Source organism: Rutilus rutilus, assembly GCF_951802725.1.
Source record: "Rutilus rutilus genome assembly, chromosome: 17".
Classification (NCBI taxonomy): domain Eukaryota; kingdom Metazoa; phylum Chordata; class Actinopteri; order Cypriniformes; family Leuciscidae; genus Rutilus; species Rutilus rutilus.
The window spans coordinates 14,725,726-14,742,362 of NC_140230.1; the positions used below are offsets into that span (position 1 = coordinate 14,725,726).

General features: G+C 38.4%; 1 protein-coding gene across 1 annotated transcript in view; it reads right to left on the reverse strand.

Moving 5' to 3' along the window:
- rapgef5b (Rap guanine nucleotide exchange factor (GEF) 5b) overlaps window positions 1-16,637 on the reverse strand; it is a 67,931-nt gene that overhangs the window by 48,492 nt on the left and 2,802 nt on the right. The window contains exons 4-8 of the mRNA XM_084384688.1: window positions 14,139-14,260; window positions 13,529-13,697; window positions 8,675-8,756; window positions 5,974-6,025; window positions 4,431-4,501 (exon numbers count right to left, since the gene is read on the reverse strand). Coding sequence (XP_084240814.1) covers window positions 4,431-4,501; window positions 5,974-6,025; window positions 8,675-8,756; window positions 13,529-13,697; window positions 14,139-14,260 — 496 coding nt within the window. The remainder of the gene's footprint in view (window positions 1-4,430; window positions 4,502-5,973; window positions 6,026-8,674; window positions 8,757-13,528; window positions 13,698-14,138; window positions 14,261-16,637) is intronic.

A 16,637-nucleotide genomic window follows, 5' to 3' on the forward strand; every position in this document is an offset into this window, starting at 1 on the left:
TCTGACTGACATGTAAAACAACCAATCACAGTTAGTTTTTTACACGTCATGTTTAGGGGCATGAAAATGTAATGTCGATGTCCCTACAATAACAGACCGGTGTGTAAAACTTAAACCAAACTTACGTAAGAGTAAGAGTCTAAGCCGCAAACTACTTCACGTACTTTTGAAAATCCAGCGTTTTTTTAATAAAGTATAAATTGACTTTTTAATATGTTTAAAAATTAATAGATCCAGACGAAAATGGTATGTCACTGACCAACATAATGTGGTTAGTTCACTCAAAAATGAAAATTATGTCATAATTTACCCTCAAACTGTTCAAAACCTGTATGAATTTATTTATTGTGCTAAACACAAAAGAATATATAAAAATGTGGGTAACAAAACAGTTGATGACATTAATGCATCATGCATAGTATTGATTAATACTACAAAATAGTACTAAAATTAGTACTAATTAATACATTGACTTCCATAGTATGGAGAAAAAAATTAAATAATACTATGGAATTCAATGGTACCCCAAAACTCTTTGGTTACAAACATTCTTCAAAATATCTTTCTTTGTGTTCAGCAAAACAAAGACATAAATACAGATTTGGAACAACTTAATGGTGAGTAAATGATGACAGAATTTTCATTTTTTAGGTGAACTATCCCTTTTAGTCACACTTAATAATTAACTTCATTGAAGAAAAACGGGAAAAAAGTAAACAAATGATGGTCCTATTTCTCACATCTCATTAACTTTTTTTACAATTAATTTTATTGTGATTTTAGTGGATATATAGAACTTATGTAGCCCCGCCCCTTTTTAGCGCTGCACTCGTTGTGTTCTGTCTTCCGGTTTGTATTTCCACAGCATGAAGGTAAAATCGTTTTAAAATCTCTCGTTATATAAAAAACGCTCGTTTTAAAATCTTCCCGGTCTACTGACATTTGTTATGACATCCACTTCAAACATTACAATGCTCATGATAACTTTCGTTAACTCTACAATAAGTAAATCTACTTCACCAGCAAATGACTCTTCGACAGCGATGCCATAGAAATATACAGAGCTACTGCAGAAACGGAAGTTCAATCACACAATTCTAAAGACGGCTGCACACTTGTTTCTCTGGCGCATAAGGTCAATAAAGTCAGTTCCCTTCAATGGCCATTAAACCACTGATCAACCAAATACAATACATCAGGAATAATCTATAAAGTTACTAATTAATGATCGAAATTTTTAGATCGTATTTGAGGATGTATCCCGTGTAGATTTCCCTCTCCATTTAGACACAATGGCAAATGCCACACATCCAGATGAGAAACCTGTGACCTCATTCTCTGATGTAAGGGAAGGAGAGAGGAATTTGTCCTGAACACACTCAAGTATTTCCATATCAACTCAGCTGGCTATATAAGGAATCAAACCTCATGCTAGACAAATTCAACACAAGCTGTGTCCCTCACATTCTTCAGCACTTCAGTGTAGGGATGAATATAGAAAACAATGGGCAGTTGGATTGAACTATACTAAAAGCATAAACCTGATAAGAGTGAATTACCAGAAAAAAGCCCAATGATAAGCAATTAAGATAACATATCCAATCCAACCATAACAAAACTAATGTCCATGTGAGCTCTCAAATATGATCAGCTCTCAGATAAGACAGGAAATTACTTCATATCCATAATATATTACAAGAGCAAAAGCTCACACTGCAATTCAAAACTACCAGCAGTTCTCAACTGAACCAAAATATCGTAGCATGTTCTGATGGGGTCTAACACAATGATGAGCGCTACTAATCACATAATCGTGCATTGTTAGACATGGCCTTATATTTGAAATCAAGGGTATAAACAAGGCTTGGTTCTAACTGGACCGCGAGACACAAGTTGGCACCATTTTACAGTTTCTACAGTTTAATTTGAGCACGTCAAAACAATGGAGTGGTTCACACCACAAGTGTTTATGGTAATGATCTTTCAGCGCTATATCCTCTCATTTTTATGTAGAGCCAAAGGCGCATATCCAAGCTCTTTCCGTTCGCATTGCTTCTCTCTCCCGCTTAAGACGATAAAGTTGCAGATGATGCGGTTATTTTAACAACAGAAAAAAAAAACAAGAAAAAAACAGTGAACAGCAAAATAGATTAATGCTTTTGCCAAAACACTGCAGAAAACAAGAATGCAGCAAATACTATTTGTGTCTGTTATACAGGCACTCTTTCCATTCAAATAAACATGTTTTTTGACAGGACCTTTTTTTTCATTTAGCATTATTAATTAGCATGTTAAGAGCATTTCATAATAAACAATCCTATAATTAGGAAAATCATTTGTAGATGGCAAGGAAAGACAACTAAAACTGAAATTTTTAGTTAACTTTATATTTATTATCAGTGATATATACACACACACTCACCTAAAGGATTATTAGGAACACCTGTTCAGTTTCTCATTAATGCAATTATCTAATCAACCAATCACATGGCAGTTGCTTCAATGCATTTAGGGGTGTGGTCCTGGTCAAGACAATCTCCTGAACTCCAAACTGAATGTCAGAATGGGAAAGAAAGGTGATTTAAGCAATTTTGAGCGTGGCATGGTTGTTGGTGCCAGACGGGCCGGTCTGAGTATTTCACAATCTGCTCAGTTACTGGGATTTTCACGCACAACCATTTCTAGGGTTTACAAAGAATGGTGTGAAAAGGGAAAAACATCCAGTATGCGGCAGTCCTGTGGGCGAAAATGCCTTGTTGATGCTAGAGGTCAGAGGAGAATGGGCCGACTGATTCAAGCTGATAGAAGAGCAACTTTGACTGAAATAACCACTCGTTACAACCGAGGTATGCAGCAAAGCATTTGTGAAGCCACAACACGCACAACCTTGAGGCGGATGGGCTACAACAGCGGAAGACCCCACTGGGTACCACTCATCTCCACTACAAATAGGAAAAAGAGGCTACAATTTGCACAAGCTCACCAAAATTGGACAGTTGAAGACTGGAGAAATGTTGCCTGGTCTGATGAGTGTCGATTTCTGTTGAGACATTCAGATGGTAGAGTCAGAATTTGGCGTAAACAGAATGAGAACATGGATCCATCATGCCTTGTTAGCACTGTGCAGGCTGGTGGTGGTGGTGTAATGGTGTGGGGGATGTTTTATTGGCACACTTTAGGCCCCTTAGTGCCAACTGGGCATCGTTTAAATGCCACGGCCTACCTGAGCATTGTTTCTGCCCATGTCCATCCCTTTATGACCACCATGTACCCATCATCTGATGGCTACTTCCAGCAGGATAATGCACCATGTCACAAAGCTCGAATCATTTCAAATTGGTTTCTTGAACATGACAATGAGTTCACTGTACTAAAATGGCCCCCACAGTCACCAGATCTCAACCCAATAGAGCATCTTTGGGATGTGGTGGAACGGGAGCTTCGTGCCCTGGATGTGCATCCCACAAATCTCCATCAACTGCAAGATGCTATCCAATCAATATGGGCCAACATTTCTAAAGAATGCTTTCAGCGCCTTGTTGAATCAATGCCACGTAGAATTAAGGCAGTTCTGAAGGCGAAAGGGGGTCAAACACAGTATTAGTATGGTGTTCCTAATAATCCTTTAGGTGAGTGTGTGTGTGTGTGTATATATATATATACACACACTTTATTTTCTCTCTCTCTCTCTCTTACAAAGTACTACTGCTGCCCAGATAGAAATTTCTATAACTTTTCCAATGTAAATTATGTTTTGTGTCTTGTGAAACACGTAGAGATCTAGACTGCGCATTTGTTGTTGTCGGCTTAAGACTTAGATCTAATATTGGCCAATATATCGTTTATGGGCTTCAAATAATGTTGGTAAGCAGTTCATGGTTATACTAATAAATTTCAGTGTTTGATTTTAAAGACATTTCGTTTACTTTTGTATATAAACAATTTTGCTTCTGTGTTCAGGCTGCCGCTTAAAGCAAACCAGTCGAAGCAAAATCATTTGCGAACCAACAGTTCACTCTGATAAGATGGTGTATATGTTATAATCTGTACAGCACTGTTTGTCCTTGTGAAGCACTGCTATTTTGTTGTCTTGATCACAGTTTCGTCAGATGTGCTGCAGTGAACCATCAGCTATTACACCGTGCTGGAACAGCCGAGAGCCTCACAGACAGGCACAAGGCTCTGACACACAGTATAGAGTATCCATCTATCTCCAATCACAGGCTCTTTCTCTTTCTGCCAGTTCAAGGGCTTTCTACTGATGACTGAGCTGCGGGAAAACGGTTCTCAATCAGGGGATGTATGGACAGTCCTGGGCAAGCGGGACAGCTGGTGAGCTCAGCAAAACATATACAGTACTGTATGCACACCAACACATACACACACTGTCAATGTAAAGCCAACTGCCCTGGAATCTGTTTTCTCATTACCTTGCGCACAGCAGGACTGGGAGATGGTCCTGGCGTGTTAGCATTGTGTTGTGGACTGCTCTCCTCCATCACTGGAAAACAAGAAATGTACAGCTGAGAATCAGTGGAGTGTGGTGTGCTGCCTGGGTTTGTGCTCCTTTCTGTTCTTAGCAATATAGATTCATGTTCCAGTTCATGTGGAACGTCATTAACCTTACACACACACACACACACACACACACATATAATAATAAAAAAAAGTAAGTGTAAATAATAAAAAAAAAAACATAATTTTATGGTATGTTTATAGAAAGATGATATAGTAACACTTAACATTAGGGTTAAGTTTGGTGCAGGGTTATTATCTTTTAAAACAAACTAAAGTCATTTACAAAAATAAAAAACAATATAAGAAAACCCTTAAACTTATTTTATTTCAGCTAATTGCCAAAGCAACATTTCTGATTTCTGTTTAGTTTAATAAATATGAATAAAAACTATATAGACAGACATAAAATAAACAATAGACAATTGACAAAAACACAAAAAATATACTAAAACTTTAACTAAATTTGTGAAAAGATAAAATACAAATAAAAAAACACTACAATAGCATATCACTGATACTAAAATAGCATTGATTCGATAATGCTATAATGGATTAGCTATAATAACGAACAAAAATGTTGGTTAATCCTATTACTTTAACGTATACCAATACATTTCTAACATTTAAAGTTGTATAAATTAACATTAATTTATGTTTATAAAACTACAAAACTACAAAAATGTTTTTCGACTTTAAAACAAAAAAATCTGGGTTATAGTGATAACTTCCATAGCACTTACAATGGAAGCGAATCAATCAGTAAATGTTAAAATATGAACCTGTTTCAATAGTACAGGCACATTTTATTATATTGAATTTGACTACTTCATTGCCAATGACACAACAGAACAAATAATTACAGAATTTTCATTAACAAATTGAAGTGTTCCCACTTTTTCCATGACCATTAGTCATTTATCCTTGGCAAACAGCACAGGTGACTGTACTGTAGCTTTAATTGTAGCTCAGTGGTCACTAAAAACCAGTTTGCTGACAAAACTGTTCATTGATTTGGACCAAAAGTGGTGCTGTCTGAATAGATGAGTTGTTTACTCTGTTTATTTCTACTAGTTCTACACCAGTTACGAACATTTTGCCTGTATTCCTTTCCCCCATTATTAACACCACTTTCAAATGAGACCTCAATGAGAACAATGAGTCTCTTTCTGAAACTTTATCCACTAGTGTTGACCAGTGTTATTTAAAGTAGTGTTTTATATATTATTCAGTATCCATTTTTATAATTGTTTTATTTTTGTACTGATTATTTCAGTCAAACAAACATTTTTACTCGGAGAAAGCATCCCAGCTGACAAGTAAAGAATATAGGCCAATATGTTGTTGTTTTTTAAAAGCTAAAACTCAAACACAAGCAAAACACTGGGAACTGATTGTCCATGTTTATTGGAGCAATAAAACACACAATCAAACCATGTAACACAGAATAATCCTTACTTGATTTAGTCTGTGCCTTGCGAGCCAAAGCTGCACACAGTTCATTCTGCACCTATTAAAAGAGTAGATCATGGTTTAGTTAGTTCTTTCAAATATGCAGGCATAATGGGCACGAAACCATTTAATGCAAGCATATTTTATTCTTCACAATCTGCTGCTTGGGAAGCTATTCTGCGGGTCTGTGCTTTGAAGAGATCCATAACGCTTTGAAGCTATGAATCAACAAGTTCAGCACTAAACTTCATCTCTATGTTTTAAAAAAAGTTGTACTTCTCTCGATTTATGTCATACTTGGAAGTTTTTTTTTTGGCAGGGTTATAAAAGAAGACTGCATTACTTATTCTTTTAGCATGACTGCCTTTGATTTCTCAACTGTTGTATTATTCCTTTGAGGATCTATACAAACTCGACTCAAATTTCAAGTGATCTATTTCTGATCTGACTGCAAACTGAGGAAGGGACTTTACATTAAAATCCCACAGCACATGGCACACTATGAATACAAATGTATCCAATCCATCAAGCATCTGAAAGAAAATCACTTCACTTATGAGGGGAAGTCCATCTGCTGTCTGACCATGGGAGTTCTGTGCATTAGTAAACCAGGTGTGTAGTGGAGAGGTTTAACTGTGCTTAGTGGCCCATTAAATCGACATGTCCTATGGGGCCATCTGACGTGGCAGCCCCTGCTCTGAGTGCACAGTCTCAGGGCTAATGTAAATGGAGCTGGACTGAGATCTATGCCACTGTGACCCCATACAGGCCAACAGCAAATGATCTGCACTAAGTAACTGTTTCCACTAATAACCTAAATAAATTAATGGTGTACATGACCATTGGCGTCATTTACGGTGGGAACATGATTGATGTCTTCCCCCATTTTCATGTGTTGGCTATTATACCCATGATTTATTTGGAGGGATGGACGGAGGGATAAATGGATGGACGGAGGGATAAATTGACTGATCGACAGATGAATGGATGGATGGACAGGTGGATTGATGGATGGACAGCCGGATGGATGGATGGATGGATCGATGGACGGACGGACAGATAGACAAACAAACAAACAAAGACATAGGAATGGATGGATAGATGGATGGACGGATGGATGGACAGATGTATGGACAGATGTATGGACGGATGGATGGACAGATAGACAAACAAACAAAGACATAGGAATGGATGGATAGATGGATGACGGATGGATGGACAGATGTATGGACGGATGGATGGACAGATAGTCAGACGAATGGATGGATAGATGGATGGATGGACAGATAGGCAGACAAAGACATAGGGATGGATGGATGGATGGATGGATGGATGGATGGATGGATGGATGGATGGATGGATGGATGGATGGATGGATGGATGGATGGATGGATGGATGGATGGATGGATGGATGGATGGATGGATGGATGGATGGATGGATGGATGGATGGATGGATGGATGGATGGATGGACAGACAAAGACAGGAATGGATGGATGGATGGACGGACAGATGTATGGACAGATGGATGATGGATGGACAGACATAAATGAATGGATGGATGGATGGACAGACATACAGAAAGACAGGAATGAATAGATTGACAAACATATGGATGATGGATGGATAGACGGACGGACAGACAGACATATGGATGGGTGGATGGACAAAAATATGGATGGATGGATGGATGGATGGATGAACAAAAATATGGATGGATAGATGGACAAAAATATGGATAGATGGATGGACGGAAAGATGGATGGATGGATGGACAGACAGATAGACAGACATATGGATGGATGGATGGACGGAAAGATGGATGGATGGACAGACATATGGATGGATTCAAATGATAAAAACATGAGTTTAGCCATTATATAAAACATTTAAAACATTACAATTGGGGATGCACATTACATTGGTCATAGGTGACAAATACATTTGCAAATATATATATATTTTATTTTTTTTTATTTTTTTTTTAACGTAAGTACTCAAGTGATCATCTTAAACTTGGCAAGCATCCGGTGAACATTGCTGCAAAATATGTTTTTGCTGGTTTTATTATTAGGTCTTGCTCTAAATCCTAAACACAACCACAAGCTACATGATACAGTATTTTACAGTACATTGATTAAGCCATCAAACTGAGCATCTCAACTGTTCAGCTGAACACAGCAATACAAAGGTGAGCATCATCAGTTCCCCAGGGTGTCCAATGCAAATGCCGACCCTCTCCGAATCTCAGGAAGTGGCCGTATATTTCTGTTGCCAAGGTGACTGCAGGTGCACAGGCCACCTTGAGTTGAGGTTCTGCAACATTACCTTGATAGCTGGAAGCTAAGCACGTGCCGCATGGACACAGTAATGTACTGATTCAGTCATTACAGCAGAGCTGCTGGCTCTCAAACGGACAGAGCGCAGGTGTCACAGGGTTTCTGTGCACGTGAAAATGCTCTGTACTAAACCTTTTGAGTTTTGTGGTTAAAAGGGAAAGCAAGAATGGATAAGAATGTAAATCTGTACCTTGAAATGCAATGTAAGTCGCTTTAGATAAAAGCGTCTGCCAAATGCATAAATGTAAATGTAAATGTAAAAGACACAGACAAAGACAGGTTCAATAGTTGCTCGATGTTAGTTTAGGCATGTCCTAAATGCAAGATTTGGAAAAAATCTCATGAGATAATGCAATAAATGTTCTTACCGTTGAGGTGAGATGCTCCAAAGCTCTCATTTGAAGAACTGGGTTACAAACATCAGATGATTTCTCTGCACCTTCTTTATAGCTACAGAACAGCAGAAAACACAATTTAATCTCAATTTACCACGTTTGTTTGTTTTTTGTTTAGTTTTTTTGGACATGGTACCATGTTAATGGGTCAATTACATAACATTATTTATTTTTATTTTTAAATACACTAAAAATGCCATTCATACATAAAGTGAGACAAATACACTTTTTATGATAAGCTTGTTTTAAAAGATTTCTTGATTAAAATTATTTTTGGTGACATATAGTCAAAAAGTTATACAACTACTGTTCTGAGAGCATAATGGAGAAAAAAAGCCTCATTAAAAGATCTTATCAACATGTTTTATTATTATTTCTTACAGAATATAAATATTGCATGGATAGTTCACGTTTGTAAATGTTATGTGGTGCGACTTGATTTGATAAAAACTTTATCAACTTTTGAATGGTTGCATAAGATTTTTTTTTTTTAAGAAATAAATACTTTTATTCAGCAAGGATGCATAAAAAAAAAAAAAAGCATTTTGAAAGCTTAATCATGCCATATGGAGGTGCAGACAGAGGAACCAAAAACAGGTCTGATCTCTCTAAAGATGGACATCCTGCCTAGACAAAGCCACTAGGACAGAACCTGACTGACTTTCCCAGCAGACAGGAAATGATGCAGATACATGACCTATAGCTCAACTTCCATTTGCGTACATTGACCCCCCCTGCTTACGTACTGTGTACCAAAGTGCTAAACTGTGAAAGGTCAAAAGCAGTGAGGCAGCACTCTGAACAGGTTGGGTATGTCTGAATATCTGAAAGTGAGACAGACAGAGCCTGGAGCAAAATCATTTGTCTGGCCTGCATTGGGATGAGCAGCACTGTCACACAGACATCTGCTGGTGAAGGCTGGAACTGCAGCTGACATTACTTCACGAGTTCACACTTACGAATGATCAGAGAATAAATAGTTATGCGTATTTGGCGTGCTGTCCGGGGGGAGGGCTCCGAGCTCGGAAATTGGGCCCGAACCCAGAGTACTCCCCCCGTATCTCTTGGTTAGGAAGATAACCAGGTAAGTGTGAGGAGATGGGGTGGTGGAGGGATGCTGAAAACTGTCAAGGATAATGGGTGAGTCGACTGTGAGTATTTATAGGCCTTTAATCATGCTGATTGAGTGGACCTGTTGATTACTGATTGCTGACAGCTGGTTGGAATGACTTGATTGTTTGATCATTAGAACGTGTTCCTCCCGAACTTTGTTAATAAAACATCATTACATTATATGCTCGTGGAAAGACACCGAATGATTTCCCTGCCACATTTGGCCTTAATCATCTACAAGCCCTGTCCAGATTACAGGTCATTGATTTTATTTAAAAATATGGTTTGCAGATTATGTCAAACCCCATTTGCCTATTGTAATTTTTTATGGGGATAATTCATCCAAAAATGAACATTGTGTCATAATAGAGTGCTGCAGGGATGACGTATTAATTCAAAGAAACTCATATAAACCCAATAACTGTCCATTGTAACAAGGAAATGGACTGTCTGTTAAGACAAACTTCGCTCATAGAGTTCAACAGTCGGGTTCCGGAAGTAAAAACTCCATTCATTTTCTCCAAAGGGAAATTGATTTTTAATGATAACTTAGAAACCTTTTTAGACCGCCCTAGACAGTAATCTACGAGGTTGTTAATCGATGGTATATGCTTATGTTAAAGCTGTTGGTCCGCATGATTTCAACGTACTTTTAAAATGACCGTGTTTAACAGTGGAATTTGTGGTGAAAAAATACATTACCCATGATGAACAGAAAATTCCAGCAGAGTCGAAACAAGCAAACCGCGCTTTTAAAAGAGCTCTTTATCTCCGTCTAGCTCCGCCTCTCCCTAAGTTCTCAAACCACATAAATATTTGTACGTACAGTAAGGAAAATAAGTATTTGAACACCCTGCTATTTTGCAAGTTCTCCCACTTAGAAATCATGGAGGGGTCTGAAATTGTCATCGTAGGTGCATGTCCACTGTGAGAGACATAATCTAAAAAAAAATAATAATCCAGAAATCACAATGTATGATTTTTTAACTATGTATTTGTATGATACAGCTGCCAATAAGTATTTGAACACCTGAGGAAATCAATGTTAATATTTGGTACAGTAGCCTTTGTTTGCAATTACAGAGGTCAAACGTTTCCTGTAGTTTTTCACCAGGTTTGCACACACTGCAGGAGGGATTTTGGCCCACTCCTCCACACAGATCTTCTCTAGATCAGTCAGGTTTCTGGGCTGTCGCTGAGAAACACGGAGTTTGAGCTCCCTCCAAAGATTCTCTATTGGGTTTAGGTCTGGAGACTGGCTAGGCCACGCCAGAACCTTGATATGCTTCTTACAGAGCCACTCCTTGGTTATCCTGGCTGTGTGCTTCGGGTCATTGTCATGTTGGAAGACCCAGCCTCGACCCATCTTCAATGCTCTAACTGAGGGAAGGAGGTTGTTCCCTAAAATCTCGCAATACATGGCCCCGGTCATCCTCTCCTTAATACAGTGCAGTCGCCCTGTCCCATGTGCAGAAAAACACCCCCAAAGCATGATGCTACCACCCCCATGCTTCACAGTAGGGATGGTGTTCTTGGGATGGTACTCATCATTCTTCTTCCTCCAAATACGTTTAGTGGAATTATGAGCAAAAAGTTCTATTTTGGTCTCATCTGACCACATGACTTTCTCCCATGACTCCTCTGGATCATCCAAATGGTCATTGGCAAACTTAAGATGGGCCTTGACATGTGCTGGTTTAAGCAGGGGAACCTTCCGTGCCATGCATGATTTCAAACAATGACGTCTTAGTGTATTACCAACAGTAACCTTGGAAACGGTGGTCCCAGCTCTTTTCAGGTCATTGACCAGCTCCTCCCGTGTAGTTCTGGGCTGATTTCTCACCTTTCTTAGGATCATTGAGACCTTCTTCCATTTTCTAATGATTGCTCCAACAGTGGACCTTTTTTCACCAAGCTGCTTGGCAATTTCCCCGTAGCCCTTTCCAGCCTTGTGGAGGTGTACAATTTTGTCTCTAGTGTCTTTGGACAGCTCTTCTTCTTCTTCTTCTTTGGATTTTAACGGCAGCTTGCATCCTTGACGTTGCATTACTGCCATCTTCTGGTTCTAGTTATTTTCCATATTTTTAGTCATCATATTCTTGTCATTAGTCCCGATTTTGTCAGAAAACAAATCAAATATTTAATTCCTTGTTCACTCTTACTGCAGTCCATTATACTCTTTACTCCATGTCCTATTAGTCCTATTTTTTCCATGTCTTTAATCATAACTATTCTCTGTAATTCATATTTTGAACAATTAATTAACACATGTTCTACAGTCTCAGGTATTTGACATTGATCACAAAACCCAGTTGGATGTTTCCCCATTATATGCAGAGTACTATTTAATTTATTATGCCCTATTCTTAATCTGGTTACAATAGTTTCTTCTCTCCTGTTTCCTCTCTTATTTTCTACATTGCCAACTCTTCTTTTAATTGAGTATAGATGTCTTCCTTTAATTTCTTGGTCCCACCTTTGTTGCCATTTTTTCGTAATTTCTCCCCACACTATACTCTTTCCTTCTGATCTTGAAAGACTGATGACTGCTTCTATATTCTCTTTTTGAAGTGCTTCCTTAGCAATTTTATCTACCTTTTCATTTCCTATAATACCCATATGTGCTGGGACCCACATAAATATAACGTCATCACCTTTATTCTTTATTTTTAAATAGATAGCCATAATATCATAAAACAACTCCTGATGATTCTTGACCATACCGGTCTTAAGACTCTGCAGTACAGAAACAGAGTCGCTGCAAATTAAAGTTTTGTTTGGACAGCTCTTTGGTCTTGGCCATGTTAGTAGTTGGATTCTTACTGATTGTATGGGGTGGACAGGTGTCTTTATGCAGCTAACGACCTCAAACAGGTGCATCTAATTTAGGATAATAAATGGAGTGGAGGTGGACATTTTAAAGGCAGACTAACAGGTCTTTGAGGGTCAGAATTCTAGCTGATAGACAGGTGTTCAAATACTTATTTGCAGCTGTATCATACAAATAAATAGTTAAAAAATCATATATTGTGATTTCTGGATTTTTTTTTTAGATTATGTCTCTCACAGTGGACATGCACCTACGATGACAATTTCAGACCCCTCCATGATTTCCAAGTGGGAGAACTTGCAAAATAGCAGGGTGTTCAAATACTTATTTTCCTCACTGTATATGGGTATTTTGCAATAAACTTAAAATATGTTGTTTCTATAGATATAATCAATTTTCTACATTTATTTGATTGTTGTTTGCAGTGCTTCATGGAATTGTAGTTCTTTCCCTCACTAAAGCCGTAAAGAACACAGCCTTTTTTTACTTCAAATCAAAGTTTGTAATGTTATGATTCACCGCCTAGCTGATTGGCTTGGTTTGTGGCTTCTAACGCTTTGAAAAAGTATCAGCTGACCCTCAGCTGAGGTCCACTGAGAGAGAAAGCCTCCATCACAATAACCTTTTGGATCCCAAGCCAAGAAAAACAACCTAAGGGGTAAATGGTCACAACTTCCATAGTAATTAAAAGCCTCTTTTATATATGTTAAGCTCTGCTAAGGTAATCAGTAATGGTTGTTTACGGGTCCAGGCACGTTCTGTTAGCGCTGGATAGTAAATTAAAAGCAATTAAGTTGTACAATCAAGAGGGACAAGATATTTAATGACCTTTGACCTAAGAAAAAACACTATCATTAAGCTTTTATGTGTAACCGTATGCTCACCGCCTGTGGGTTCCACTGCGAGGCTGCACGTATGGGACCAGCTGTAGCAGCAGATGAACTGCACTCGGCCAGATGACCTGATTTCGGAAATCACAGCTCTGGGCTTCACATTCCTCAAAGGTGAACTGGTACAGAGACCTGGAGTCCTCAAATACATTGTTCTGCTCCACTGGACACAACAGGGTTAAACATCTGACATAAAACAGTCTAGACCAGTGGTTCTCAATTCCAGTCCTCGGGACCCCTTGCTCTGCACATTTTGTATGTCTCTCTTATCTGACACACTCAGTTCAGTTCATGGAGTCTCTCCTAATGAGCTGATGATCTGGTTCAGGTGTGTTAAATAAGGGAGACATACAAAATGTGCAGAGCAGCGGGTCCCGAGGACTGGAATTGAGAACCACTGGTCTAGACAAAGCTTATGTAAACGTTATTTTCTAGTCAGGCACCTCAGAGGGAGCCGGGCTGTACTGCAGATTCAAAATCCATATAATTCCTTATAATATAATCAATAAATCATACAAACTCTACAGCGTCTGATGTGCCTCATCTTTATACTGAAGGAGCAATCTGATCATTCACAATAACTGTTTTAATCTCGTCTGTGTACCTGAAAGCAGAATGCCCAAGTCCAGGACAATGTTCCAGATTTTGGAAGCTATTGCCCTGTTCTGGATAAACTCACAACGATCCATCATCCATTCCACCAGCTCTTGACCTGTACATGTCCTCCTGAGAATATGCCAGATGAGAACAGGAAAAAGAAGAAAGTGTTACAGGAAATGACAGGCATGATTTTATTAACCAAAACAAACCATTATATAAATGTTTATGCTTTCATTAAACAATACCATTGGCTGATATTTTGCTGATTTAAAAAAAAAAAAACTTGTTTGCTCATTTTCAATCGGAGAAGGATTGTTAAGGATGCAAAATTATTGCTAATGTGACCTGGTAAATAAACTGGTAAAATCCAACCAGTATCTCAATCTTATGTTACAAACTGAATTCATGTTATATTTCATGATTGAATGATACACTGTACATCCAATTTAATTAGTGACTTAAAACAGTGCAGAATCTGAAATAAATCTTAAAAACAAAGTATATTTCTCATCAAGTGCTACAAACGACAACGTTGTCAATATCATCCCTGTTCACACAGATCTACGAAAATGACTAAAAACACTGTATTATGCTGCCAGGCCAATAGTTGGCAATGTCACTTTGTAAAGAAACATTACACGCCTACATGATTTACAGTTTACAGTAATCTAAATTATTCAACCCCCATTGCAAATCAGGTTTATTGGCAAAATTGACAGACTTTCAGCTGTTTGCAATAAACAAATCAAACAAAAGTGATTGAAATACCTCAACACAACAAATGTTTCAAGTGGTTTCCCCAAATTCAACTGAAAATGCAACTTTTAATGACTTCTGCTGTCTCAAAATTATTCATCACCTTTATGGCAAGCATCTGTAGTACTTAGTAGAACATCAGTTTGCTGTTATGACCTGCTGCAAACGAGATGTATAACGAGACACCAGCTTCTGGCAGCGTTTCTGAGGAATCTTAGCTTATTCCTCATGAACAACGTCCTTCAGTTCACTAATATTCTCGGGTTTGCGTGCTGCAACCACCTTCTTCAAATCCCACCAGAGACTTTCTATGGGGTTCAAGTCAGGTGACTGATGTCACTGTAGAATCTTCCAGGACTTCTTTTGAAACCAAGCCTTGGTGGAATTTGAGGTATGCTTAGGATCATTATCCTGTTGGAAGGTCCAATTACGCCCAAGCTTCAGCTTCCTCACTGATGGCATTATGTTTTCTCTTAGGATATTCTGATACTTCAATAAATCCATCTTGCCTTCCACACACTGCAGGTTTCCAGTGACAGAGGATGCAAAGCAGCCCCAGAGCATCACCAAACCACTGATGCTTAACTGTAGAAAGAGTGTTGTTTTCAGCATATGCTTCATTCTTCTTCCCCCAGACATACCGCTGATCCATAGGGCCGAAAAGTTACAGTAGTGGTGTATGTCTTGGAGTTCTGGCATGCGTTAAGTGCACGCCTTACTGTGCAAGCTGAAACCTGTTGCCACCAAATCTTGCTGCAGGTCTTTTGCAGTCACTCAAGGGTTTTTCTGATCCTTCCTTCTCAGAAATCTGGTTGCAGCCACTGATAGTTTTTTTTTCTGCCCTGTCCAGGTAGTGTAACCACTCTGTTCCTTTAACTTTGAACTTGCGAACTATGCTTCTAACGGTGTATCTAGGAACATTTAGTTCCTTCGCTATCTTTTTGTATCCTGTTCCTTGCTTGTGAAGGGTGATGATATCTTCTCTTAACTTTTTGGACCATTCTTTTGACTTAGCCATATTTCTAACATGCAGTCAAACATGACACTCAACAAAACCCTAGCCAGTTCAAACCTGGTGCAACTAATGAAGCCCTTGATTAGTTGCATCAGGTGTGCTTGAGACAACACGTTTTGCAGATTTGTGCTGTTGTGAGGGATTCTCTTCAAGGGGTTGAATAATTTTGAGACTGCAGAAGTCATTAAAAGTTGCATTTTCAGTTGAATTTGCAGAAACCACTTGAAACATTTGTTGTGTTGAGCTATTTCAATACCTTTTGTTTGATTTGTTTATTGCAAACAGCTGAAAATCAAATAAAAATGTTTTATTTTAGTAGTATGGATTATTTACTCATCCAATATTTTATTTTTTGAGAAGGCATTGCCTCCCTTGCCTCCTCAGAGGAAACACCCCTGATACAATCCCTTCATATTAAGGGCCTATTCACACTAAGAATGGTAACGTGACTTTACTTTATTGTCCTCGAAAGGGAATTTATGTAGACAGCAGTACACAAACACGTACAGCAACATAACACAGTAACACACATTACAATAAATCATTCAAAAACATGATGGCTGCAGGAATAAAATAATTATTATATCTATTTGATTTAAATCTCCAGCCCAAGGGAAGCATTTGAAATTCAGTACACAATGGATGTGTGACATCGGAAAGGACTGACTGGCCGTCCCTAGTCGCCTTTTGTTTATAAATTTGTGCAATATTCCTTAAAGGGATAGTTCACCC